Source organism: Hypanus sabinus, chromosome 31 (genome assembly GCF_030144855.1).
Source record: "Hypanus sabinus isolate sHypSab1 chromosome 31, sHypSab1.hap1, whole genome shotgun sequence".
In the NCBI taxonomy this organism is placed as follows: Eukaryota; Metazoa; Chordata; class Chondrichthyes; order Myliobatiformes; family Dasyatidae; genus Hypanus; species Hypanus sabinus.
Window position 1 is genome coordinate 28092491 of NC_082736.1, and position 24964 is coordinate 28117454.

The 24964-nt window shown below is 48.5% G+C and overlaps 1 protein-coding gene across 4 annotated transcripts in view; it reads left to right on the forward strand.

Moving 5' to 3' along the window:
• LOC132384011 (spectrin beta chain, non-erythrocytic 1-like) overlaps positions 1 to 24964 on the forward strand; it is a 444742-nt gene that overhangs the window by 347402 nt on the left and 72376 nt on the right. For all 4 annotated transcript variants that reach the window (XM_059955276.1, XM_059955278.1, XM_059955275.1 and 1 more), the window contains 5 exons: positions 2232 to 2988; positions 6567 to 6769; positions 11112 to 11202; positions 16051 to 16197; positions 19770 to 20033. In XM_059955276.1, coding sequence (XP_059811259.1) covers positions 2232 to 2988; positions 6567 to 6769; positions 11112 to 11202; positions 16051 to 16197; positions 19770 to 20033 — 1462 coding nt within the window. The remainder of the gene's footprint in view (positions 1 to 2231; positions 2989 to 6566; positions 6770 to 11111; positions 11203 to 16050; positions 16198 to 19769; positions 20034 to 24964) is intronic.

The following is a 24964-nucleotide window of genomic DNA, read 5'->3' on the forward strand; positions in this document are numbered from 1 at the left end:
CCCTGCAGGAGTTTAAATCGTCCCTTCGACGGGAGCTCGGTGAAACCCCCTCTCTCACTGCTCCCCCTCTGCAATCTCTGCTGCCCTCCAAATCTTCGACCGTCACCACAGCCACCTATCCTTCCTGGAAGCTTGTGCCATGTGGCCTCCCACTCACCTGGTTTCAGCTAGACTCTTTCCCACCCCCCCCCAACATTTTTATTCAGGCATCTCCCCCCCCCACCCCTGTCCTTCTCAGTCCTGAAGGAAGGTCCTGGGCCCGAGACGTCGACTATGTACTCCTTTCCATAGACGCTGACTGGCCTGCTGAGCTCCTCCAGCACTTGTGTGTGTGTTTCTGATCGTGTGCCAAGATTGCAGGAAGTCCTTGCAAGTGCCTCTGTGGAACCGCCACGGGGAGCCTAGGAGTGTGGGGATCAGCAGGGGGGATATTAGGACTCATGGGAGGCTTCATGGGTCCGTACGGAAAGGGAGATTCTGTGGAATTGTGCCAGTTAACGCAGGCGGCCTCCTGTCAGCTTTCAGTAGTTTTATCGTTCACTACTTCTCTCGGGAGATTTCTGGGAGTCACTGTGCTTCCAGAGGAGGCCGTATTTACATGAAACGGGGTCATAGTACCATAGCGGTTAGCGCAGTCACCAGAGTTCAATACCCGCCGCTGTCGGTAACGAGTTCGTACAATCTCCCCATGACTGCATAGGTTTCCTTCGGGCGTCCCACATTCTAAAACGTATGGGTGGAGACTAGTAGATTGTGGGCATGTTGGGGGCTTGACACCACCTGTGGGCTGCTACCAGCACAATCCCTGCCCATTTCATGTGATGCAAACGACACTTCTCACGGCTCGTTCTGACATAACGTGTGACAGATGAAGCTAATCTTCATCTTCAGGGTGTGGCGGTATTTATCGCAGGTCCCTCAGAGTCTGTCATTAAGTACACAGCCATTTAAGCAAAGGTGATTATTTAACAAGAGGGTGTCAGTATTTACAAGGTCTCAGTATTCACAGGATGTCCCGAGGAGAATCAGGTTTAATATCACCCATGTGTTGTGAAATTCATTGACTTTGCAGCTGCAGTGCAATGCAATATAAAATAATAGAAAAAACTGTAAACTACAGTAAGTATATATAAATATATATACATATAAAGTAGTTAAATAAGTGCTGCAAAATTAGAAATTAAAAGAAGTAGTGAGGTAGTGTTCATGGGTTCATTGTCTGTTCAGAAGTTGGATAGCAGAGGGGAAGAAGCTGTTCCTGAATCATTGAGTGTGTGTCTCCGGGTTTCTATACCTTCTTCCTGTTGGTAGCAATGAGAACAAGGCATGTCCTGGGTGACGGGGGTCCTTAATGATGGACGCTGCCTTTTTTTGAGGCACCGCTCCTTGAAGATGTCCTGGATAAGACAAGACCATAAGACAAAGGAGCAGAAGCTGGCCATTCGGCCCATCGAGTCTGTTCTGCCATTTCATCATGAGGTGATCCAATCTCCCATTTAGTCCCACTCCCCTGCCTTCTCACCATAAACTTTGATGCCCTGGCTACTCAGATACCTATCAATCTCTGCCTTAAATACACCCAATGACTTGCCTCCACTGCCGCCCGTGGCAACAAATTCCACAGATTCACCACCCTCTGGCTAAAGAAAATTACTTTGCATCTCTGTTCTGAATGGGCAACCTTCAATCCTCAAGTCATGCCCTCTCATACTAGACCCCCCCACCATGGGAAACAACTTTGCCACATCCACTCTGTCCATGCTTTTTAACATTGGAAATGTTTCTATGAGGACCCCCCTCATTCCAAGGAGTACAGTCCAAGAGCGGTCAAACGTTCCTCGTATGTTAACCCTCTCATTCCCGGAATCATTCTAGTGAATCTTCTCTGAACCCTCTCCAACGTCAGCACATCCTTTCTTAAATAAGGAGCCCAGAACTGCACACAGTAAACTATGGAAGCTAGTATTCCATAGGATGGTGCCGACTAAGTTTACAACTCTCCTCAGCTTTGTCTTTTTAACTCTGGTCCCCTGTGTGCTAGGGTTTGGAAATTGTCCTCTTGTGGGGGAGCTGCGTTCAACGGGGATCTGTAAGAATGCTTCTAATCTTCTCTTCCACTGCTCACTGGCAAGGTTTTACTGAGAATGTAGGTTTAGCTCTTGAGGGCTGATGTTTATGCTCCAAAAGAAACAAAGCACATATCTTTTTTATTGTAATGTGCTTTTTTCCAGCTGGGATCAGTTCCGGGGCCTGGCAGATCAGAAGAAGGAAGCCCTGAGCTCAGCACTGAGCATCCAGAATTACCACCTTGAATGCAATGAAACGAAGTCCTGGATTAAAGAGAAGACCAAAGTCATCGAGTCGACCCAGAGTCTCGGAAACGACCTGGCTGGTGTGATGGCCCTCCAGCGCAAGTTGACTGGGATGGAGCGGGACTTGGAGGCCATCCAGGGTAAACTGGACGACCTGCAGAAAGAAGCCGAGAAGCTCGCCGCAGAGCACCCGGAGCAGGCTCAGGCCATCTTGGCCAGGCTCTCGGAAATCAACGGTGTCTGGGAGGACCTCAAGGACACCATGAAGAGGCGGGAGGAGTCGCTGGGCGAGGCCAGCAAGCTGCAGGAGTTCCTGCGGGACCTGGACGACTTCCAGTCGTGGCTGTCCCGGACGCAGACCGCCATCGCCTCGGAGGACATGGCCACGAACTTGGCCGACGCCGAGAAGCTCCTCACCCAGCATGAGAACATCAAGAAGGAGATCGACAACTACAGGAACGACTACGAGCGGATGAGGAGCGTCGGGGAGGAGGTGACGCAAGACCAGACGGATGCCCAGTACATGTTCCTGCACCAGCGGCTGCAAGCTCTTGACACGGGCTGGAACGAACTGAGCCAGATGTGGGAGAATAGGTATAATCTCCTGGCGCAAGTGTACGGCTATCAGATCTTCCTGCGTGACGTGAAGCAGGCTGAAGGATTCCTTAACAATCAGGTATTCTTTCGCACGGGCAATCCTTTCACAGTCACAGTGTTAAATCTAGAAACACCTTGACAATGTGCAGCTAGTGTGCGTAGGCAGAGGATTAGGATAAAAATTCTAAACATCTGGGGCAAGGTGCGGGTGTCGTGCAGCCGGGTGATTTTAAAATAATTGCCGGCGTAGAGTCGGCAGTGAGCAGGTTGTCCCATTGGCCAACCGTTTTAATCCCACTGCCCGTCCATGGCACAATGAGGCCACTCTCGGGTTGGAGTAAAAACTCCTCATTTTCTGTCCGAGCAGCCTCCAACCTGATTTCTCTAACTTCCAGTCATTTCTTTCCCCTCCCCTTCCTCTCGTTTTCCAGTCCCCTTTCTGGCTCCCTTCTCGTCTCCTCGCCTGCCTGTCACCTCCCTCCGGTCCCCCTCCCTCCACTCCCTCTCAGACTCCTCCTCCTTACTTTTTCCTCCGATCACCTCCCAGCAGCTCATCGTCCCACCCCCCACCTCCCCAACTCAACCACCTTCCCCTCACCTGGCCTCACAAACAAGAGAAAATCTGCAGATGCTGGAAGCCCTGCTGAAAGCTCTCGGGCCGAAACATCGACTGTTTACTCGTCTCCGTAGACGCTGCTTGGCCTGCTGAGTTCCTCCAGCGTTTTGTGTGTGTATTGCTATCTTCAAAATCTCTCCAGCTGATGACTGAAAGTATATCTTGGGGTGGCAAATCCAGTGAATATGCCCATCTATAATTACCCCTGAGATGAGCTGCCTTCTTGAAGTACTCATGGTAATTCAGTATAATGATCAGTAAGATGGCAGCTCTAGAAAAATCCATCACCTCTATAGTTGAGATCAGAGAAGCTTCCTCAGATAAAAATATCCCTCAGATAAAAACTGGTTGCACAATTACATCATGGCGGTGATAGTCTAATTCTCAGCCAATGAGAAAGGTGATAAACCGTTATTTATTCATAATAATTCATAGTAATTATTCGTAACAGGCCCTTCCGGCCCTTGGAGCCGAGCTGCCTGGAATTCACCCCCCCACCCCCAGTATAATCCTAGTCTAATCACGGGGCAGCTTAACCTACTAACCGGTACGTCCCTGGACTGCGGGGGGGAAACCGGAGCACCCGGAGGAAAACCACCCGGTCACGGGAGAACGTACAAACCCCTCACGGGCTGTAGCGGGATTTGAACCCGGGTCGCCCGCACCGTAAAGCTTTTTGCTGACTACTACGCTACCATGTCACCCCAGTCATGTAACAGTAAGTAGAGATGAACCACCACGTACAGGGGAAAATACATGAGTTTGTCAAAAAAGTACAATTCATGATAAAACTACAACTTCGGTTCTACGTTAGTTCATCTAACAACTTAAAAAATGTGTTTTTTTAAATGTTGTCTCCAATGGCAGTGAAGGTTTATGTTTTCAAAGTTCAAAATAAATTTTATTTTCTGAGTACATGGAGTATGTGTCACCACATACCACCCTGAGGTTTGTTACCCTGCGGGCATGCTCAGCAAATCTATAGAATAGTAACTAAACAGGATCAGTGAAAGATCAGCCAGAGTGCAGAAGATAACAAACTGTGCAAATGCAAATGTAAATAAATAGCAATGAATAACGGGAACATGAGATAAAGAGTCCTTAAAGTGAGATCATTGTTTGAGGGAACACCTCAGTGGATGGGCAAATGAGTGTAGTCATCCCCTTTTGTTCAGGAGCCTGATGGTTGAGGGGTAGTAAATGTTCTTGAACCTGGTGGTGCAAGTCCTGAGGCTCCTGTACCTTCTACCTGATGGCAGCAGTGAGAAGAGAGCACGGCCTGGGTGGTGGGGATCTCTGATGATGGACGCTGCTTTCCTACGACAGTGTTTTATGTTGATGTGCTCAGTGGTGGGGAGGGCTTTACCCGTGATGGACTGGGCCAAATCCACTACCTTTTATTTTAGTCTGGTCTCTTTCTCTCTCTTTATTCTCCCCTCACAATAATCTCCCCCCAGCCCTACCTTTCTTTCTCTTTTATTTCCCATAATTCTCCACCTTCCCCCTAGCCCTTCAGCCTATCACTTCCCAGCTCTCTACTTCATCCCTCCCCCCACTTCTTATCCCCCCCTCGACCATCCCATGTTACTTCAGTCCTGATGAAACGTCGTCTCTACCTCCTCCCACAGATGCTGCCTGGCCTGCTGAGTTCTGTCAGCTTTTTGTGTTTTTATTCACTGCCTTTTGTTGGGTTTTCCATTCAAAAGCACTGACGTTCCCATACCAGGCCGTGATACAGCCAGTCAATACATTCTATAGAAGTTTGTCACGAGTTCAGATTTCATGCTGAATCTCCGCTGACTCCTAAGGAAGTAGTGCTTTCGATGTAATTACGTTTACTTGCTGGGTCCAGGACAGGTCCTCTGAAAAGATGACTCCTAGGGATTTTAGTGCGAAAGGTTTTCAAGAAGTTTTTTTTTGTGTGGGGGTGGGGGGGGGAGAGACAGCTCTATTTCTCAGTAATGACGCTGAAATAAATTATTATTAGCCATAGAGGCATCACTATTAACTGTATCTGTTTGGAATGAGCACTGGCAATAGGATTGCAGCATTGTAATGGAATAAATAAAATTCAACATAGACGAAGGGTATTTATTGAAGGCAGACGATGATAAAACACCAAGTTCTGCAACACACAGAAAATGCTGGAGGAACTCAGCAAATCAGGCAGCATCAACAGGGTGGAATAAAGAGTCTACTTTTTAGGCCAAGACCCCCCCCCCACTTACCCCAATGGAGAAGGGGATTGGGAATTTTGGTGGGGGCGTTGGGATGGGAGCTGCCAGCGACAAAAGAGCCCGGCTGAGTGGAAAGTGATTATGAGATAGCTTGGAGGGCAGGTGGCTTGGCAGTTTGAACTTTGCCAACAGTGGCCCGAGGAAGGCTCAGGCCGAAAGAATCCTCCGCCCTCGGGTTCTGCTTCTGCGTTCGAGGCATGTGCTGTTCGCGGGCTTTGGGCTGTGTTGGAATTCTGACCCAAGGGGCGTCAGGCCAGCAGGTGGAGTCCCGGTAATCAGTTTTCAGCCAGCTTCAGCCTGAAGCGGTCCTCACAGCACGAAAGTCTGAAGATCCTAGAGTTCCGATTCCTGAATAAGAACATCAGGAACAGGAGCAGGAGTCGGCCATCTTGCCCATCGAGCCTGCCCCGCCATTCAATAAGATCATGGCTGATCTGGCCACGGACTCATCTCCACCCACCTGCCTTTTCCCCATAACCCTTAATTGCCCTACTGTGCAAAAATCTATCCAACCTCGTCTTAAATATATTTACTGAGGCAGCCTCCACTGCTTCATTGGGCAGAGAATTCCACAGATTCACCACTCTCTGGGAAAAGCAGTTCCTCCTCATCTCCGTCCTAAATCTACTCCCCCGAATCTTGAGGCTACGTCCCCAACCGACCTTCCTGGAAGTGTTCCATGATGGGGAGGAACCACTATGGTATCCACTCTCATATATTACTGTTCTGATGTTAGAAGTACGCCACAGTTTGCACTTCATATCGGATCTCTCTTTCTTCCTTGCTTTGTTTTTTTAACTTTAGGCGTACATGCTGTCACACACCGAGATGCCTGGCACCTTGGAAATGGCCGAGGCTGCCATTAAGAAACACGAAGATATCGTGACCACCATGGATGCCAACGAGGAGAGGATCAACAGCGTGGTGGACTCTGGTAAAAAACTGATAAGCGAGGGGAATGTCCACGCTGACAAGATCCAGGAGAAAGTGGACTCAATAGACGAAAGGTTGGTTAGCTTTTGCATCTATATCAGATTCAGTTTATTGTCATTTATAAACCTCAATTGCAATGCAGTTAAAGAATGAGACAACATTCTCCGGAATGATATCACGAAAAAGCACAAAACAGACCACAACAAGAAAAACCACATAACGTTTGGTAATCCCCAATCCAGAGTCCGGAGAGGCTGCTGCATATCGATATCGCGCTACCGTCTTAGCACGTTCCCCGGAAAGGAGCTCCAAACCCACCAGACAAAACTAAAGCTACAAGACCTACACAAAACCACAGAGTTACATATAGTTATAGTTAACATGTAGTTTCAACAGTGCAGACAATACCATAATTGATAAAAGACTAACTGACAAAGACCACATAATTATAACACGTAGTTTCAACAGTGCAAAGCAATACTGTAGTCTGATAAAGAGCAGACCACGGGCACGGTAAATGAAAGTCTCAAAGTCCCCGACAGCCCGTCATCTCACGCAGACGGTAGAAGGAAGAAAAACTCTTCCTGCCATGAACCTCCAGCGCCGCAGCTTCTCGATGCAGCCTCTGGGAGTCACGATCACAGCCAACTCCGAGTCCGTCCGAAAACTTCGAGCCTCCGACACCGAGCGCCATCTCTGCCGAGCGCTTCGACCCCGGCCCCGGCCGCCAAGCGACAGGCAAAGCCGAGGATTCGGGGCCTTCCTCTCCGGAGATCTCTCGATCGCACAGTAGCAGCGGCAGCGAAACAGGCATGTCTGAAGTTTCACCGGATGCTCCTCCGTGCTTCTCACGTCCGTCCCCATCAAGTCAGGATTATGCATGGCTTCCTACTGACAGATAACAGATATTCATTCCAAAGTGGCTGCATCGCGCCACCATCTTGAAGTATCCACGATGTATATCTGTATCGTTCAAGACTGGGTCTCATTCATTCGCAAACTATGGATAATATTACAGTTATACCACCCACTGCCGGAAATCAGTGGAAAATTCTCATTTTTCAACATAAGGTGACAAAAGTTTTGTGAAAAATATGATTTTCCGTTACTCAAAATGGCTGGTGTAACATGAAAAATTATTGATTATTCTAAATACTTTCATTTCCAAAGTATGTATGTATTTTTTCCTGGAAGATTTTGGTTTCCTTGGTCTTATTGGAAGTAAAATGCATATCCTACTAGCTTTGAGAAGTTTACAAGCTGATCCAGCAGATGGATTAACATGCAGAAGGATTGTAAGCCCGACTTTTAGAGCTGTACAGCATTGCCCAACGTGTCGATGCAGCTGCTAAGAAGGCCTGACGGTGACTACATTTCATTAGGAGTTTGAGGAAATTTGGCATGTCACCAAAGGCACTCTCAAACTGCTACAGATGTACCGTGGAGAGCGTTCTGACTGGCTGCGTCGCCGTCTGGTATGGGGGGGGAGAGGAGGGGTTGCTAACGCAGAGCATCGAAGTAAGTTGCGGAGTAGCCTTCGTAGCATCAAGGAGCGGTGCTTCGGAAAGGCGGCATCCATCGTTAGGGACCCTCATCTCCCAAGCCACGCCAGTTCTCATTGCTATCGTCACAAAAAAGATACAGGAGCCTGAAGACACACAGCTTCTTCCCCTCTGCCATCAGGGAGGAGGTACAGGAGCCTGAAGACACGCACTCAACGATTCAGGAACAGCTACTTCCCCTCTGCCATCAGGGAGGGGGTACGGGAGCCTGAAGACACACACTCAACGATTCAGGAACAGCTTCTTCCCCTCTGCCATCAGGTAGGAGGGACAGGAGCCTGAAGACACACACTCAACGATTCAGGAACAGCTTCTTCCCCTCTGCCCTCAGGGAGGAGGTACAGGAGCCTGAAGACACACACTCAACGATTCAGGAACAGCTTCTTCCCCTCTGCCATCAGGGAGGAGGTACAGGAGACTGAAGACACACACTCAACGATTCAGGAACAGCTTCTTCCCCCCTGCCATCAGGGAGGAGGTACAGGAGCCTGAAGACACACACTCAACGATTCAGGAACAGCTTCTTCCCCTCTGCCATCAGGGAGGAGGTACAGGAGACTGAAGACACACACTCAACGATTCAGGAACAGCTTCTTCCCCTCTGCCATCAGGGAGGAGGTACAGGAGACTGAAGACACACACTCAACGATTCAGGAACAGCTTCTTCCCCCCCTGCCATCAGGGAGGAGGTACAGGAGCCTGAAGACACACACTCAACGATTCAGTAACAGCTTCTTCCCCTCTGCCATCAGGGAGGAGGTACAGGAGCCTGAAGACACACACTCAGTGATTCAGGAACAGCTTCTTCCCCTCTGCCATCAGGGAGGAGGTACAGGAGCCTGAAGACACACACTCAGCAATTCAGGAACAGCTTCTTCCCCTCTGCCGTCCGATTTCTGAATGGACGTTGAACCCGTGAACACTACCTCACTACTTCTTTAACTATATATACACTTGAAGTAATTCACATTTTCTATTATATATTGCATTGTTTTGCTGCTGCAAAGATGACAAATTTCACGGCATATGCCGGTAATATTAAACCTGATTCTGTTGTCCTGCACTGCTTCAATGAGAAATGAAATGAAAATCTTTATTGCAAAGTACAATTTGTCATGCACGAATACAGCAAAAATGAGCTTGCAACTCTCATACTCAATGCTATTAAACAACAAATAAAATAAATAAACATTAAATAAAATCAAATAACCAGCCAGTACAAGCAATGTCCGGCAGTACAAAAGCACAACTCGTGTATGACAGCCATAAAACCTGTATTAAAACTTCCTAAAATGCATCACTGCCCATTTGTCTAAGTTAAACTTCTATCTGTTGTAATCTTAGACAACGTTTTTCACTGTGTGCTGTATAAATGTCAGTATCATCTTCAAATTTAATTCCTTCGTTCCGATCCAGATCATTTCCTTGGATGTGGGGCAGCACTTGTCTGGTTTGAAGAGAAATTTAGTTGGTTGGTTCACACCCACTGGAATTTAGATGAAAAAGATTTGAATTAAGGATTAACTTTATTCAATTCAAGTTTGTCATTCACCCATAGGTAAATACTCATGAATACAGCCAGATGAGACAGCGTTACACCAGGGTCAAGGTACAAGACATAGTACCAACAGTCACACAAAGCACACACCAGTCCTCGCACGTATTAAACAGCAAGCCCGTATAGAATATCAGTAAAGATACAGCGACGCAAAATACGTACAGTCGGTCTCCCCCCCAGCTCATTGAAAGCGTACTGTGTGTACATCGAAACGTGGCTTTCCTCAGCTCAAATCAGTGAGGATTGTGCCACCACACTTCCAGTGCCCACTGCCCATTAACCCTAGCCGTACAAACGTAGGAGGAAACTAGGGCAGCTGGAGAAAACCCATGCCATCCCAGGGAGAATGTGCAGAGTCCTTACGGACAGCAGCGGGAATGAAACCCAGCTCAGAGATCGCCCGCCATCCGCTCGCCATCGCACCACAACGGATCGCAGTATACAAAATTGTGAGGGGTATAGATAGGGGTAAATGCGAGCAGGCTTTCTCCACTGAGGTTGGGTGGGACTGCAACCGGAGGTCACAGGTTAAGGGTGAAAGGTGAAATGTTTAAGGGGAAACATCTTCGCTCAGAGGGTGGTGAGAGTTTGGAACGAGCTGCCAGCACAAACGGCTTCAGTGTGCTCGGTTTCAACATTTAAGAGAAGTTCGGGCAGCAACATGGATGTTAGGGATATGAAGGTCGATGGGAGTAAGCAGTTTAAAGGGTCCAGCACTGACTAGATGGGCTGAATGTCCTATTTCTGTGCTGTGCTTCTTTATGACTATTAAAACTTAAAATTCTCAGATGGGTGCTGGGAGGACATCTGCAATTTCCAAACTGTACGGGGAGGGTGGGGGGTGGTCCCGACCTTTCTTAAGTCATGGACCCCTACCGTTCAACAAGCGTTCCCGGGTAGGGACCCCTGGATGAGGGCGTGGACTGAGATGGCGGGAGGGGCCGGCATGAGGTGGGACAGTAAAATGGGGGAGAGCGGTTTCATGCAAGTTATTGGCCGCGGATTGCTTCAGTTTCTTGGCTTCTTTTTGTTTTTCGCCCTCAACCGATGAAAGCTCGTCACATTCCCTTTTCATTGTTCTTTGAATATTGCAGTATCTTTATTTGTCTTTTACTGGTGTTAAAGTAAATAAATTATGGGGATTGGAGAGATATGGCTCTTTTATGGTACAGTTAATTTTTATAGGAACACTTTGACCAGAGTTGCCCAATAATCATGACTGTCTCTGTACTCTGCATTGCTCCTCCTTGCTGGTGCCATTCCTGATTGAAACTTAAATTTGTCTTATAATTGCAGACATCGGAGGAATCGCCAAACTGCCAATGACCTTGCTGACAAGCTGAAAGATAACCTGGAGCTGCAGAAATTCCTTCAGGATTGCCAGGAGGTAACTTCAGTTTGCCTTTCCCCTGGGTTATGCTGCCCAGATAGCTTGACATGTACACTCTCCTTATTCGGAATGCGTTTTAGTGTTCTTTAGCGAAACAACAGCGGGCTTAATCGTTTTAATCTGCACTAAAAATAGTGCAAATCATTCTCTTCAGTGTATAAGACCACCTACAACAGCAACTTTTAGACGGGAATTGAATTTCAAAATTTTTCAACGAGGTACTTGCAGGGGTTCCTAAATCACATTTTCTCCAAAGTCAAAGAAAATTTACTGAGTACATATAGATCAGCGTAGGCTGTGGTTCATTTCTCTGCAGGGATTTACAGGAAAGTAAAGAATTTTATGAAGAAATAAAAGACTGACAAAACAATATGCAAAAGAAGACAAGTTGTGCACATTTTTTAAAAAGTAAATAAATAATACTGAGAGCCTGAGTTGCAGAGATCTTGAAAATGAGACATGTAAGTGTTAGAATCAGTTCAGAGTTGAGTTGAGTGTGCTGGTTTGGGCACCTCACACATAGAATGCTGGAGGAGCTCAGCAGGTCAGGCAGAGTCCACGGAAATGAATAGTCGGTCAGCGTTTCGGACCAAGTCCTGAGGAAGGTCCGTGGTCCGAGTGCCAGTTATCCATTAATTTCCGTGAATGCTGTGGATTTCCGGCACCTGTGGAATCGCCTGTGGTTCAGGAGCCTGGTGCTGTGGTCAGAGATCCGAGGAGAATGTCACTGGTTACTCATCCTGAAACACGTACTCAGAAACTCCTGTATCTACTGCTTGACCATTGCTGGTCGTACAAAACCTGTGTGGCTGAAACATTCAGCTTTAAATTCTTAACAGCAAAAGCTACTCTGCAGCACCCCCTAGTGGCTGCTGATGGGAAATGCCTCCTAAGCATTAACCTAAACCACATGAATCATGGGCGTACTTCTGAATTATATAAATCAGGTGTACATCTACTGCTACCACATTGAGGTGGAGGTGCCCTATTTAAGGAATATGGCCTCAGATGCGCGTATGTTGGCTGAAGTACAAATTCAATCCAAGGGACGAGACTCAAAAGGATTCAAAAGTGCATTTATCATCGAAGTACGTATGCAGGATACATCCAGACAGCCTTGAAACAAAGAATATAAAAACCGTGTAGCCCGTTCAAAGAGAAACAACGCACAAGAAGGAAGAACCAATCATGCAAACAGCAAAAAAAAGAGTGAAAAACGCAGAATATAGGACAACAAGGCACACAAATCATCCGACTGGTACCGGGCATGTTTGTTTCAGTTCGGTCTTGCTTTGTGGCGTTCGTTTACTTCACGCTGCAGAGCCGGTCGGTCCCGATTCAAGGTCGCAACCAGAGGCCAGAAACATATCAGAACGAGAACTACAGAGTCCAATCCGCACACCGCGTCGATTAAACAAAGACCCAGGACTCTATAGCATTGAGCGAGATGGGGAGAGAAACGGAGAGACCGTTCGAACGCAGACATCCTCCTCTGGAAGCACCGAGCGAGGTGGCAAGAAAGAGACCGTTCGAACCCAGGGACCTTCCTCCGGCAGCTCCGAGCGAGAGGTCGGTAAAGAGACGTAATACTGTCCTGTAGCAGCGAAACCATCTCCCTCACGGTTCACCAAGCTTCTGAGCTTTGCGTCGATCAGCCATCCTTGGTAACCCCTCTGCAGCGGTTACTGGCAAACAAACCTAAACCGCTTAGAGACTAAGAACGAAGTCTTGCCCCATGAAACTTCCCATCGACGGTTGCGGTTGTAGTGCTGGCCACTTGTTAACAAGAGAAGGATCTCATGCAAGGTGGAGCGTGCTCCGTCATGATCGTGGCCCTAGGCTCTGTGGTCATTTTAAGTTCGGAGGGATGGTTTTGGGGACAGAGAGAAGGGAGACGGGGTCAGGTTAGGGTTCAGGGACAGTGAGGTCAGAGGTCCTATTAGGGCTTATGGACAGAGTTAGCGGTCAGGCCCCGATCCACACTGCACAAGTTTAATTGTCGTTCAGCCATGCATTGAACACAGCCAAAAGAAATGGCATTCTTCTGGGGACAAGATGCAAAGCACAGTACCCCAATAGTCACATAGAGCACATATAGTTATGATAGCCAAAAACATACACTCACAAAAAAAGATTTTTTTTCTCTAACAGTGCAGCATTCCTGATCGCGCTCTGGTGCTGCCGTAGACAAACGCACTCTAATTCGTCTCCCACCGAGTGAACACAGGAGAGCTGCACTGACGGGAGGGCCAGCTCTCAACCCAACGTGGACTCCAGCTCTCTCCCGCACCGGCTCCGCCATCTCCTTCCCTATTCGGCTGCAGCAGGCAAGCCCGCGGCGCAAAGGCCGGCTCTGTGCACGCGGCTCTCCAGCTGAAGGAGCGGACCGGACTTGCCGCGTTCTACGTTAGCGGGGCCCAACAGAGCCACGCAATCACAATGAAGATGTCCAAGGCAAATCCCTTTGCACTGTTTGCTGGAGCTTGGGAGGCTGTAGCCACCGGCAACAAGTCCAGCTCCACCATCATCAGGCAGCTCACCAGTGGGACGGACCAGCAGCACTCGATACTCTCGGTATTGTCTTGCGATCGCACGGAAATACAAAGGAAGAACAACCGTACCTTTGTTTGGACTCGAGAGGCTACCATCTTACCGGAAGAACTGCAGCGACATGGATGGGTGATGAAGGATAGCCAGCATTGAGGCCTCCGCTCCGCACTCGAAAAGCCAGTAATGTTGGGGGGGCGGGGTGCGCAAGAAACATCTGGAGTCCTGGACTCTGCTCCAGGCTCAATGTGGGCGTGGGAGCGAAGGACATCCATGGTTGTTTGGCTGTCCCAGTTCAGCGTTCGTCCGGGGGGGCACGAGGGCCCGTCAGTTGGTGCGCCTGGCGTTCGAGCCGTGGCGCCAGTCGGCTGGTCTGGGAGTTGACACTGAGAGGGGTCAGTTGGAAACGAGACGTGTCCCGGAGTTGGAGAGCTTTCCGTGTGTGTGTGTGTGTGGGAGAGAGGAAAGGGCCATGTTTTGCCGTCTGTTCTGTTCTGTGTTGTTTTACCAAGCATCGTGGGTGTGATACGTTGGCAGCAGAAAACGTGACGACACTCGCGGGCTGCCCCCAGCACGTCCTCGGGTGTGTTGGCTGTTAATGCAGACAACACGTTTCACATTTATTTGATACACGTCTGCTGAATAAATCTTAATCTGATCCACAAATTCAGGAATTTCTCTACACTGGTGTGAACACGTGGCAGGGTCAGCAGTCAGAACACTTCCCAGGGCTTGTGTTGTGGATTCTTCAGCCGTGACCCTATTTTTGCTGCATAGAAGTTCCAGGGAAATTTATTTTCAAAGTGCACTTGTATTACCGCAAGCATCGTGTAATTCAAAGGTTAAGATGAATCTTAGTATCTGAGTCATCACATACAACCCTGAGATTCATTTTCCCGCGGGCATCCTCAGCAGATCTATAGATTAGTAACTCTAACAGGGTCGGTGAAAGATCAACCAGAGTGCAGAAGACATCAAAGTGCAAATGCAAATATCAGTAATTAGCAATAAGTAACGAGAACATGAGATGAAGAGTCCTTAAAGTGAGATAATTGGTTGTGGGAATGTCTCAATGGATGGGGCAAATGAGTGTGGTTATCCCCTTTCGTTCAAGAGCCTGATGGTTGAGGGGTGGTAACTGTTCCTGAACCTGGTGGTGCAAGTCCTGAGGCTTCTGTACCACCTCCCTGATGGTTGAGGGGTAGTAACTGTTCCTGAACCTGGTGGTGTGAGTCCTGAGGCTCCTGTACCTCCTCCCTGATGGTTGAGGGGTGGTAACTGTTCCTAAACCTGGTGGTACGAGTCCTGAGGCTACTGTACCTCCTTCCTGATGGTTGAGGGGCTGTAACTGTTCCTGAACCTGGTGGTGCAAGTCCTGAGGCTCCTGTACCTCCTTCCTGATGATTGAGGGGTGGTAACTGTTCCTGAACCTGGTGGTGCGAGTCCTGAGGCTCCTGTACCTTCTACCTGATGGCAGCAGCGAGAAGAGAGCACGGCCTGGGTGGTGGGGGTCTCTGATGACGGATGCTGCTTTCCTACGACAGCGTTTCATGCAGATGTGCTCAGTAGTTGAGAGGGCTTTATCCGTGATGGACTGGGCGGAATCCACGACCTTTTGTATGATTTTCCATCCAAAGGCGTTGGTGTCCCCACACCAGTGATGCAGCCACGTATGAGAACACCAAAGCCTTTGAACAGAAAATCCTGTCCTTGCCCTCAAGAAAACGGATCTCAGGGTTGTATATAGTGACTTGTCTGTCCTTTCGTAATAAATTTACCTTGAGCTTTCTTGTAGGCGTTTACGGGAAGAAGAAATACTATGGAATTTTATGAAAAGCTATGCGTAATGTGAAATGTGCAAAAAGAAAAGACAAACTGTGCCCAAAAAATTTACTGAGAACATGAGTTGTAAAGAGTATTGGAAAGTGAGTCTGTCGGTGGTAGAATCAGCTCAGAGTATCGATGAATGAGGTTATCCTCACCAGTTCAGGAGCCTGATGGTGGCAGGGTGAGCACAAGAGATTCTGACGACCCTGGAAATCCAGAGCGGCAGACAGGAAATGTTGGAGGTCTCTGCAGGTCAGGCAGCATGTGTGGAGAGGAATGTTTATTCATCAGGGTGTAGGGTATAACTGCTCCTGAACCTGGTGGTGTGGGACCTAAGGCTTCTAAGAGACGAGGCGCGGACGGGTAACTGGGGTGGAGGTGGGTCTCTTCATGATTAGTTGTATGTCGGAGCGGGCTTAATGTCCTCTTGCCCTGTTTTTACATCTTTCTCTTTACTCTGTTACCCCCCAGCTCACACTGTGGATCAATGAGAAGATGCTGACTGCCCAGGACATGTCCTACGACGAGGCTCGGAACCTCCACACCAAGTGGCAGAAACACCAAGCCTTTATGGCCGAGCTGGCCTCCAACAAGGAGTGGCTGGACAAGATAGACAAGGTAACCATTCAGAGGGGGTAATGGGTGGCAGGGTCGAGGTACCAGAGGAGGTGTAGGGTGCTCCTTTCCTCCGCTGGCCTGCAGGTCGCCCTTGGGCTAGGTGTAGCACCTGCCTAGCCCTCCGATCAGGGTCTCACGATGCCTTGGGAGCAGGTGGCGGACGGTCGTGTGAGTGGCCGGTGCAGATCGCAAGTCCTGGTTACGCGACCGCTGACGCCAGCCAGACAATCTCTGAAGAGTATATCGATAATAGCTGGAGGGGGGTCACCTGTCTTGTAAAGACACTGCCCAGAAAGAAACCACTTCTGTGGAAAAATTTGCCAAGAACAGTCACGGTCGTGCGACCGCGATCGCCCGCGGTATACGACACAACACACGATGAGTGAATGCTGTCCCAAGACGGCATTCTTGGGACAAGTTCAGCCATGGTAGCTTCGCGGCTTAGCCCAAAGCTGTCGCAGCTCGGCCTGTCAGGGTTCAGAGTTCAATCCCGGTGTCCTCCGTCAGGAGTTTGTACGTCCTCCCTGTGGAATGCAACGGGTTTCCTCCCACAATCCAAAGACGTACTGCTTACTAGGTTAATTGATCATTGTAAATTGTCCTGGGATGAGGCTAGGGTTAAATCGGGCAGGAGGTCGCTGGGCGGCACGGCCAGTGGGACCTATTCTGCACTGTTATCACTAAATCAGTAAGACGGTCGAGGTAACCATTTAGAGAGGTAACTGCTGTCTGAAGACACTCAGTGCATAAACCAGGATGTAAACTCATCCCTGTATGAGTGAACAATTTCTGCTATTTTTATGTTAAAACAACAGAAGGGGTTCTGCAGATGCCAGAAATACGGAGCAGCAAACACAATAAAAGGTGGAGGAGCTCAGCAGGTCAAGCAGCATCTATGGAGGGGGGATAACCAGCAGATGTTTTGGGCCGAGACCCTTCGGCAGGACCGGAAAGGAAGGGAGAACAAGCCAGAGTAGGAAGTTGAGGAGGGAGGGGAAGGAGGACAAGCTCCTGGTGAAGCCAGATGAGGAGAAAGGAGGGTAGGGACGGGGATGGTGAGAACCCGGGAGGGTACAGATGGAGGGAGTATAGGGCTGGAGAAGAATGAATCTGATAGGAGAGGAGAGAGGAGCGTGGGAGAAAGGGGAGGGGCAATAGAGGGAGGTAAGAGTCAGTGTGGGGAAGGGTAAAAGAGTGAAGGGGTGGGGGGGAGTTGGAGAAACTGACGTTCATCCCGTCACAGGTTGGAGGGTACCCAGGCAGAACGTGAGGTGCTGCTCCTCCAACCTGAGAGCGGCCTGGGAATGGAAAGCGGGATTAGAACGAGTGGCCACCAGAAAACCCCGTCTTCCTCGGCAGACGGAGCGAAGAGTGTTCTGTGTTAAACAGTAATTATGCTCCTGTCAGCCAACAGGTTTGTGTTTAGCTGGAGATTATGACTCAGAGACAATCATCCCTCAAACCCGCTATTTGCTCAGCAAACAGACTCTTTCTAGAGTGGGAGGACAGAAACTGCTGCAATTTTTCCAGGTATAAGCAAGGAAATATCAACAGAAAGGAAAAATCCACTGAGCAGAGGATAGTTAATTATAAATTATATGCATTTGGGTGGGTGTGACAATAAATTCATCTGCGGCAGTCAGTCAGTCATTTTAATCAAGGCGGTGGGGAAACATTTATAACTGTTAATCATGGACCGAATTAACAGACGCCAGGATTGATTAAAGAAAATCAACCTGGATTTGTTAAAGGGAAATGGTATTTAACTTGAGAGTGACTAAGTGCTGGAGGAGCTCAGCAGGTCAGGCAGCATCAATGGAAAGGAACAGACAGTTGACATTTCCGGCAGAAGCCCATCTTCAGATGTTGGAAGATGTAATTCTGGACAGTGAGAGCTCAGGGAAACTGGCATCAAATTCCCTGTATGTGTCCTCGTACTTGGGGATAATAAAGGATTCTGATTCTGATTCTGAAATCCAGAGCCCCACACTCACTAAATGCTGGGGGAACTCAGCAGGCCAGGCAGCTTCTATGGAAATGAGTAAGCAGTCGACGTTTCGGGCCGAGACGCTCCATCGGGACTGGAAAAGAAGGGGGGACAAATTCAAAATAAGAAGGTAGGGCAGAGGAGTAGGAGTACAAGGTAGGTGAGGGCAGGTGAGGGGTGACCGATTTGAAACCTCTCGAGTGTTGAAAGGCCTCGAGAGTGGATGTGGAGTGGATTTTTCCTATGGTGAGAGAGTCTAGGACCAGAGGACACAGATAGAGTGGATGTGGAGAGGATGTTTCCTATGGTGAGAGAGTCTAGGACCAGAGGACACAGATAGAGTGGATGTGGAGAGGATGTTTCCTATAGTGGGGGAGTCTAGGACCAGAGGGCACAGATAGAGTGGATGTGGAGAGGATGTTTCCTATAGTGGGAGAGTCTAGGACCAGAGGACACAGTTAGAGTGGATGTGGAGAGGATGTTTCCTATAGTGGGGGAGTCTAGGTTCAGAGGACACAGATAGAGTGGATGTGGAGAGGATGTTTCCTATAGTGGGGGAGTCTAGGACCAGAGGACACAGATAGAGTGCATGTGGAGAGGATGTTTCCAAGAGTGGGGGAGTCTAGGTCCAGAGGACACAGATAGAGTGGATGTGGAGAGGATGTTTTCTATAGTGGGGGAGTCTAGGACCAGAGGACACAGATAGGGTGGATGTGGAGAGGATGTTTCCTATAGTGGGGGAGTCTAGGGCCGGAGGACACAGATAGAGTGGATGTGGAGAGGATGTTTCCTATAGTAGGGGAGTCTAGGACCAGAGGACACTGATAGAGTGGATGTGGAGAGGATGTTTCCTAGTGGGGGAGTCTAGGACCAGAGGACACAGATAGAGTGGATGTGGAGAGGATGTTTCCTATAGTGGGGGAGTCTAGGACCAGAGGACACAGCCTCAGAATAGAGGGGTGTCCTTTAGAACAGAGATGAGGAGGAATTTCTTTAGCCAGAGAGTGGTGAATCTGTGGAATTCATTGTCACAGGCGGCTGTGAAGGTCAGGTTATTGGGTGTATTTAAGGCAAAGGTTGATAGATTCTTGATTGGTCGGGGCATGAACGGATACGGGGAGAAGGCAGGAGATTGGGGCTGAGAGGAGAAATGGATCCGCCATGATGAAATGGCAGAGTGGACTCAAAAGGCCGAATGGCCTAATTCTGCTCTGATCTCTTGTGGTCTTATGACAGGTGAGGCAGGACGGAGATGAGAAGGAACTTTTTCCCAGACAGTGGTGAATCTGTGGAATTCTCTGCCCAGGGAAGCAGTTGAGGCTTCCTCACTAAATATATTTAAGATACAGTAAGATAGATTTTTACATAGTAAGGGAATTCAGGGTTATGGGGAAAAGGCAGGTAGACGGAACTGAGTTTACAGATAGATCAGCCATGATCTTATTGAATGGCAGGGCAGGCTCGATGGGCCGGATGGCCGACTCCTGCTCCTATTTCTTTTGAGTTTGGCACCCCTCCATTTTATTAATGGATTTGCAGGTTTGTTAAGTAGTCGGTGATGGACTGACCTAATTGTGTTCTGCAGGACGGGAAGCAGCTCATATCTGAGAAGCCGGACACCAAGCCCATCGTGGAGGAGAAACTCAGCGACCTGCACAGGCTCTGGGATGAGCTGGAGTCCACGACCAAGACGAAGGCTCAGTGCCTGTTCGACGCCAACCGCACGGAGCTGTTCACGCAGAGCTGCGCTGACCTGGACCTGTGGCTCAACGACCTGGACGCGCAGCTGCAGTCCGACGACCACGGCAAGGACTTGACCAGCGTCAGCATCCTCCTGAAAAAGCAGCAGGTATGCCCTGCGACTCGGGACGGGCTGTCCACGGCAGCTGGGCGATTCAAATAATTAGTGTGGGCTTTTGTGGGATCGACGGCGCGGGCGCCGCGTGGTGCTGTGGCGGGCGGCCTGGTAGCGTCGCACTCAGTGCAACGTTTTTACCGCGCCAGCGTTAGGGATTCAGTTCCTGCCCGCTGCCTGTAAGGAGCTTGTACGTTCTCCCCGTGTTGTGGGCGCGCTGTTTTGGCACCGAAAGCACGGTGGCAGTTGCGGGCTGCCCCCAGCACGTGCTCAGACCGTGTTGGTTGTTGAAGCAAACGACACATTTGGCTGTATGTTTCGATGTAGTTGTAAGTCTTAAGACTTTTGCAACGTACTGTAGAAATTTAATTCATTGCACTGTACTGCTGCTGCAGGATAAAAACATATATGAGTGATGATAAATCTGATTCTGATAGGGGTCTCTATTGTGGACTGAGAGCGGGAAGGAGGCAGGGAGAGGGGAATCACGGTTGGGAAAAGGGGAAGGGAGAGGGGAGGGAGCAGGAAGCACCAGAGAGACATTCTGTAATGATCAATAAACCACATGTTTGGAATCGAATGACCATGCCTGGTGTCCCAGAGCTGGGTGTGCCTGCACCCGCGCCACCCTCCCCCTCCGTCACTCCTTCTCCGTCACCCCTCCCACAGCACTCCACCCTCGCCATTTCCTTTTCCTCCCACAAGATTTACAAACTCACTCTCCGCTCCACATTGACAGATACAGTACTGTGCAAAGGTCATCGGCTCCCTATAAATATGTGCCTAAGACTTTTACACAGCACTGTATATGTAACAAATAAAGCTAAACTGATCTGGAAATTAGAAACAGATTGATAGAGGACTAATCAAGGTAAGTCTTTAACTGGTATAGCATCTGTGCCCCCAATTTACCCCTGTTTGCCTAGGGTGAACTGCCGTCGCCCCACTAACAGTGCGATACTGTGGTCTAAATACAGTGTAATGCCCCCCCCCCCCCCCAGTACACGCTCGCAACACAAATACCAGACAATACACCAAAGGCCAGTAAATAATTGCAACTTTATAGTTATTTCTCAGTGATGGGTTAGTAGAAACAGATAACCTAAAGGTGCCAAATCAGTAAGTTTATCAGTCTGTGCACATGATAATTTAATATGTTGGAGCTCACGCCTCCGGTTCCATTCACAACGACCTTCCGAGCCTTCGGCCACCGTCTGAACCGCCGACATCCAGTACCCGCCACCCTGGAACCGCTGTCCGCTCCCCACACGTCCGTCCTCCTCGCTCGCCTCCCGGAAAAGACCGCGAACTCCCGCTCAGCTCACACGTACAAGATAGCACAGCTATTCTCCCCCTTATCTGCAGTTATAACCCAAACATTCCAGCTACAGAAACCCATTACAGCTTTAAACAACATTACAGAGAAGCCATTTCATTATAACAATACCGAGAAGCCATTTTGTTAGACGGAACAGTTAACACCACAGTTAATGGTACTGAGAGCCCTACACTGTTAAATTGCCCAAACTAAAATTTAATTTCCAGGCCCTTAGAAGGGAGGAAATAGCATTGGCTGTACCTTTCCCTATTATGGTAAGGAAATAAGCGTGCTGTTGAAGGAATGGAGGATAACCTAGGTAGTGTTTTCTCTTAAACAGTGCGGACCAAGTAAATGCAGGCCAGTCAATTAAACGTCTGTGATGGGAAAATTATTGAAGAGCAGTGTTGGATCCCTGTTTATTTTCTGATCCATTCTGTAACGATCAATAAATCAATTGTTTGGAATCAAATTACCTTGCCTGGTATCTCAGGGCTGGGTGTATCTGCACCTGCGCCCCCGCCCCCACCCCCTCACCCAGCATTCCTTCTCTGCCACCTGTCTCACATCTCTCCGCTCGCTGTTCCCAAAGCCGTTTGCTTCTGCCTTATTTGCAGATTTGCTGTCTCCTCCATGTCAACAAATACACTGAACACAGTTCTCCAAGTCTGTTCCAGCCAGTGTTTTATACGGCTGCAACGTTACCTCTTTTTGTCTTCTCTGGTGTCCTTTGTGGGTTGGCAGACAGGCAGACACGTTGACCGAGATGTGCCAAATTACCACTCCTGCTGGGACAAATCCTGAGAAAGGTGAATGAGCTGTGCCTGAAGCTCGTTAAACCTGTTTGCACATGGAAACTCACTTGCTATTGGACTTACGGAGTTGGCATGCACAGGAATTTTTGGGCCAACCGGCAATGCTAAAAGCGTTTTATTACAGCAAGACAAAGGTTTCTTCCCCCACCTCTTGAGAGTGGAATTTAATATCAAAATGAGGAGATGCTGTTCTTTGCAAGGGGCAAAGTTCACACACGGATGCGGGCGGTGTCGGGATTTCAATCAAAGTATGTTTATTATCAAGAGTTACGTCTGAATTATACGACCTTGAGATTCGTCCGCTTACAGGCAGCCACAAAGCAAGAAACCTGAAAGAACTCCAATTTAAAAAAAAGACCAACACCCAATGCAGAGAAATCGCGCAAATGATAAACGCAAGCAGCAGCATTCAGAACAAAATTACGTCCATTGACATGAAGCCGAGAGCAGGCCCTCGGTCTCTGTTCATCACACAGCGGGGCAAATCGCCCCGAAGCTTGCAGACGTGAAATCCGGAGCAGCCTCTGCGGAGAGAGGAGAAAACGTCACGGAAAATTTAATCAGTTATTCTAAAATATTCAATGGTTCAATTTAATATCAGAGAATATATACAGTATACAGCCTGAAATTCTTACTCTTCACAGACATCCACGAAACAGGCAGGAAAAAACCCCAAAGAACGAATGACAGAAAAACGTTGGAACCTTAAAGCCACCCTCCCCTTCCTACGCACATTCGGCCATTTTAAAGGCAAGATTCTTAAAGCTGGGGTTGAACCAAAAGATGTTACCACCTCATAGTTCTATCATTGTAATTGTAATGTTTGAGGAGATTGTCACTAGTTCAATAGGTTTTTCTCTAATGTTGAGTTGAGGCCTCTGTCGGTCAGAGTAGACCACGGAGACTAGATCCCAGCTGCCTAGATACGCAAGCCTGAAGCAAGCTGTTGCCCGTGTAGCAGGCTCCCCCTCTCTAGGCTTCTGATGAACCCAAAGGAACAGCAGAGGCCGATACAGTTTGGTACCAGCAGCATCGCAGGAGTTGCCAGCCAATGTAGGGACTCCAGCTCTAGATTTTTTCTCTCAGGGTTCACTCCCGAAGCCTTCCTCGTGAGTGGGTGTAGCCCCAGGCTTGAGATCAGAATTTTCCTTCTCGCAGATGAGCTGACAAGCCCCATCTGCCCGAAGCGACTGGTTTTGAGGTGCCAGTAACCCGCCTTGGCCCCTTCTCCGGTCAGTAGAAACGGTTCCGCACGTGAAGGCCAGAAGTTAGACTTGGTTATTGGAGGCTATTTGAGGCGCACACCATTGGGAGCATTTAATAGGTAGTGGGAGCTTGTCCATGTGACCACTGCTGACTATACCAACCTTAAGAAACGCTGTAGTGTAAGGTGTGGAATCATGACAAATACAAGGGGGAAAAAATCACTATTACTGAACTTACATGAGAAAAATGTCAAGTAAAGGTAAAATGTGAGTGAAACAACGAATATTTTAGAGGGTTTGTGTTATGGAAAATTGCAAATGAATTGGTATTCTAGGAATGCAACCCCTCTGTAACTGTCTTAATATTAATCCAAACAAATATTGAAGGCGTAATCTGGGCCCGTAGCATTATCCAGGATCCCACCCGTCCATCCGGCATCCTCTTTGACTTCCTACCATCAGGCAGGAGACTCCGATGCATAAAGACAAGAACGGTCAGGATGGGGAACAGTTTCTTCCCTCAGGCTGTCGGGTTTCTGAACTCCCGGCCGCGTTGCTTTCGGAGTGTCACCGGTTAATCTGTCCTGTGCAAATATTTAATTTATGCATAATTCATCGGTTTTAACTGTATACATCCTATATAGTTAAATGACAATAAATTTAAATTATTCTACAAAGTTGAGTAGAAATTTATTATCCAAGTATGTATACATCAGCATTCATTTTTGCAGGCATTCACTGTGGAACAAAGAAGTTCAGCAGAATCAATGAAGAACCACACACAACAACAAATGTGCAAAAGAAGAGAAACTTGCAAATGCAATAAATAAATGAAGAGACAAATAGAGGAGCAAATAGATAATGCTGTCATCATGAGTTGCAGAGTCATTGAAAGTGACTCCGTAGGTTATGGAGTCACTTCATAGTTGAGTTGGGTGAAGTTATCCACGCTGGTTCAAGAGCCTGATGGTTGAGGTGTAGTAACTGTTCCTGAACCTGGTGGTGCGAGTCCTGAGGCTCCTGTACCTTCTACCTGATGGTTGAGGGGTGGTAACTGTTCCTGAACCTGGTGTTGCGAGTCCTGAGGCTCCTGTACCTTCTACCTGATGGTTGAGGGGTGGTAACTTGCTGAACCTGGTGGTGCGAGTCCTGAGGCTCCTGTACCTTCTAGCTGATGGTTGAGGGGTGGTAACTGTTCCTGAACCTGGTGGCGCGAGTCCTGAGGCTCTTGTACCTTCTTCCTGATGGCAGCCGCAAAGAGAGAGCATGAGCTGGCTGGTTGGGGGTCCCTGACGATGGATGTTGCTTTCCCGCGGAAATACAGAAAGAAGGAGACAGACAGACAGGAGCGAATGGATAAATAAATAAGTATAAGTATAAGCAAGCAAGCAATTAATGTCAAGAACATCAGACAAAGAGTCCTTGTAAGTGAGCCCATAGGTTGTGGGAATCAGTTCGGTGTTGAAGCGAGTGAAGTTATGCACGCTGGTTCAGGAACCTGGTGGTTAAAGGGCAGAGGCTGCTCTTGAATCTTGTGGTGTGGGGCCTAAGGCTCCTCTATTGCAGCAGCTCCTGATGGCAGCTGTG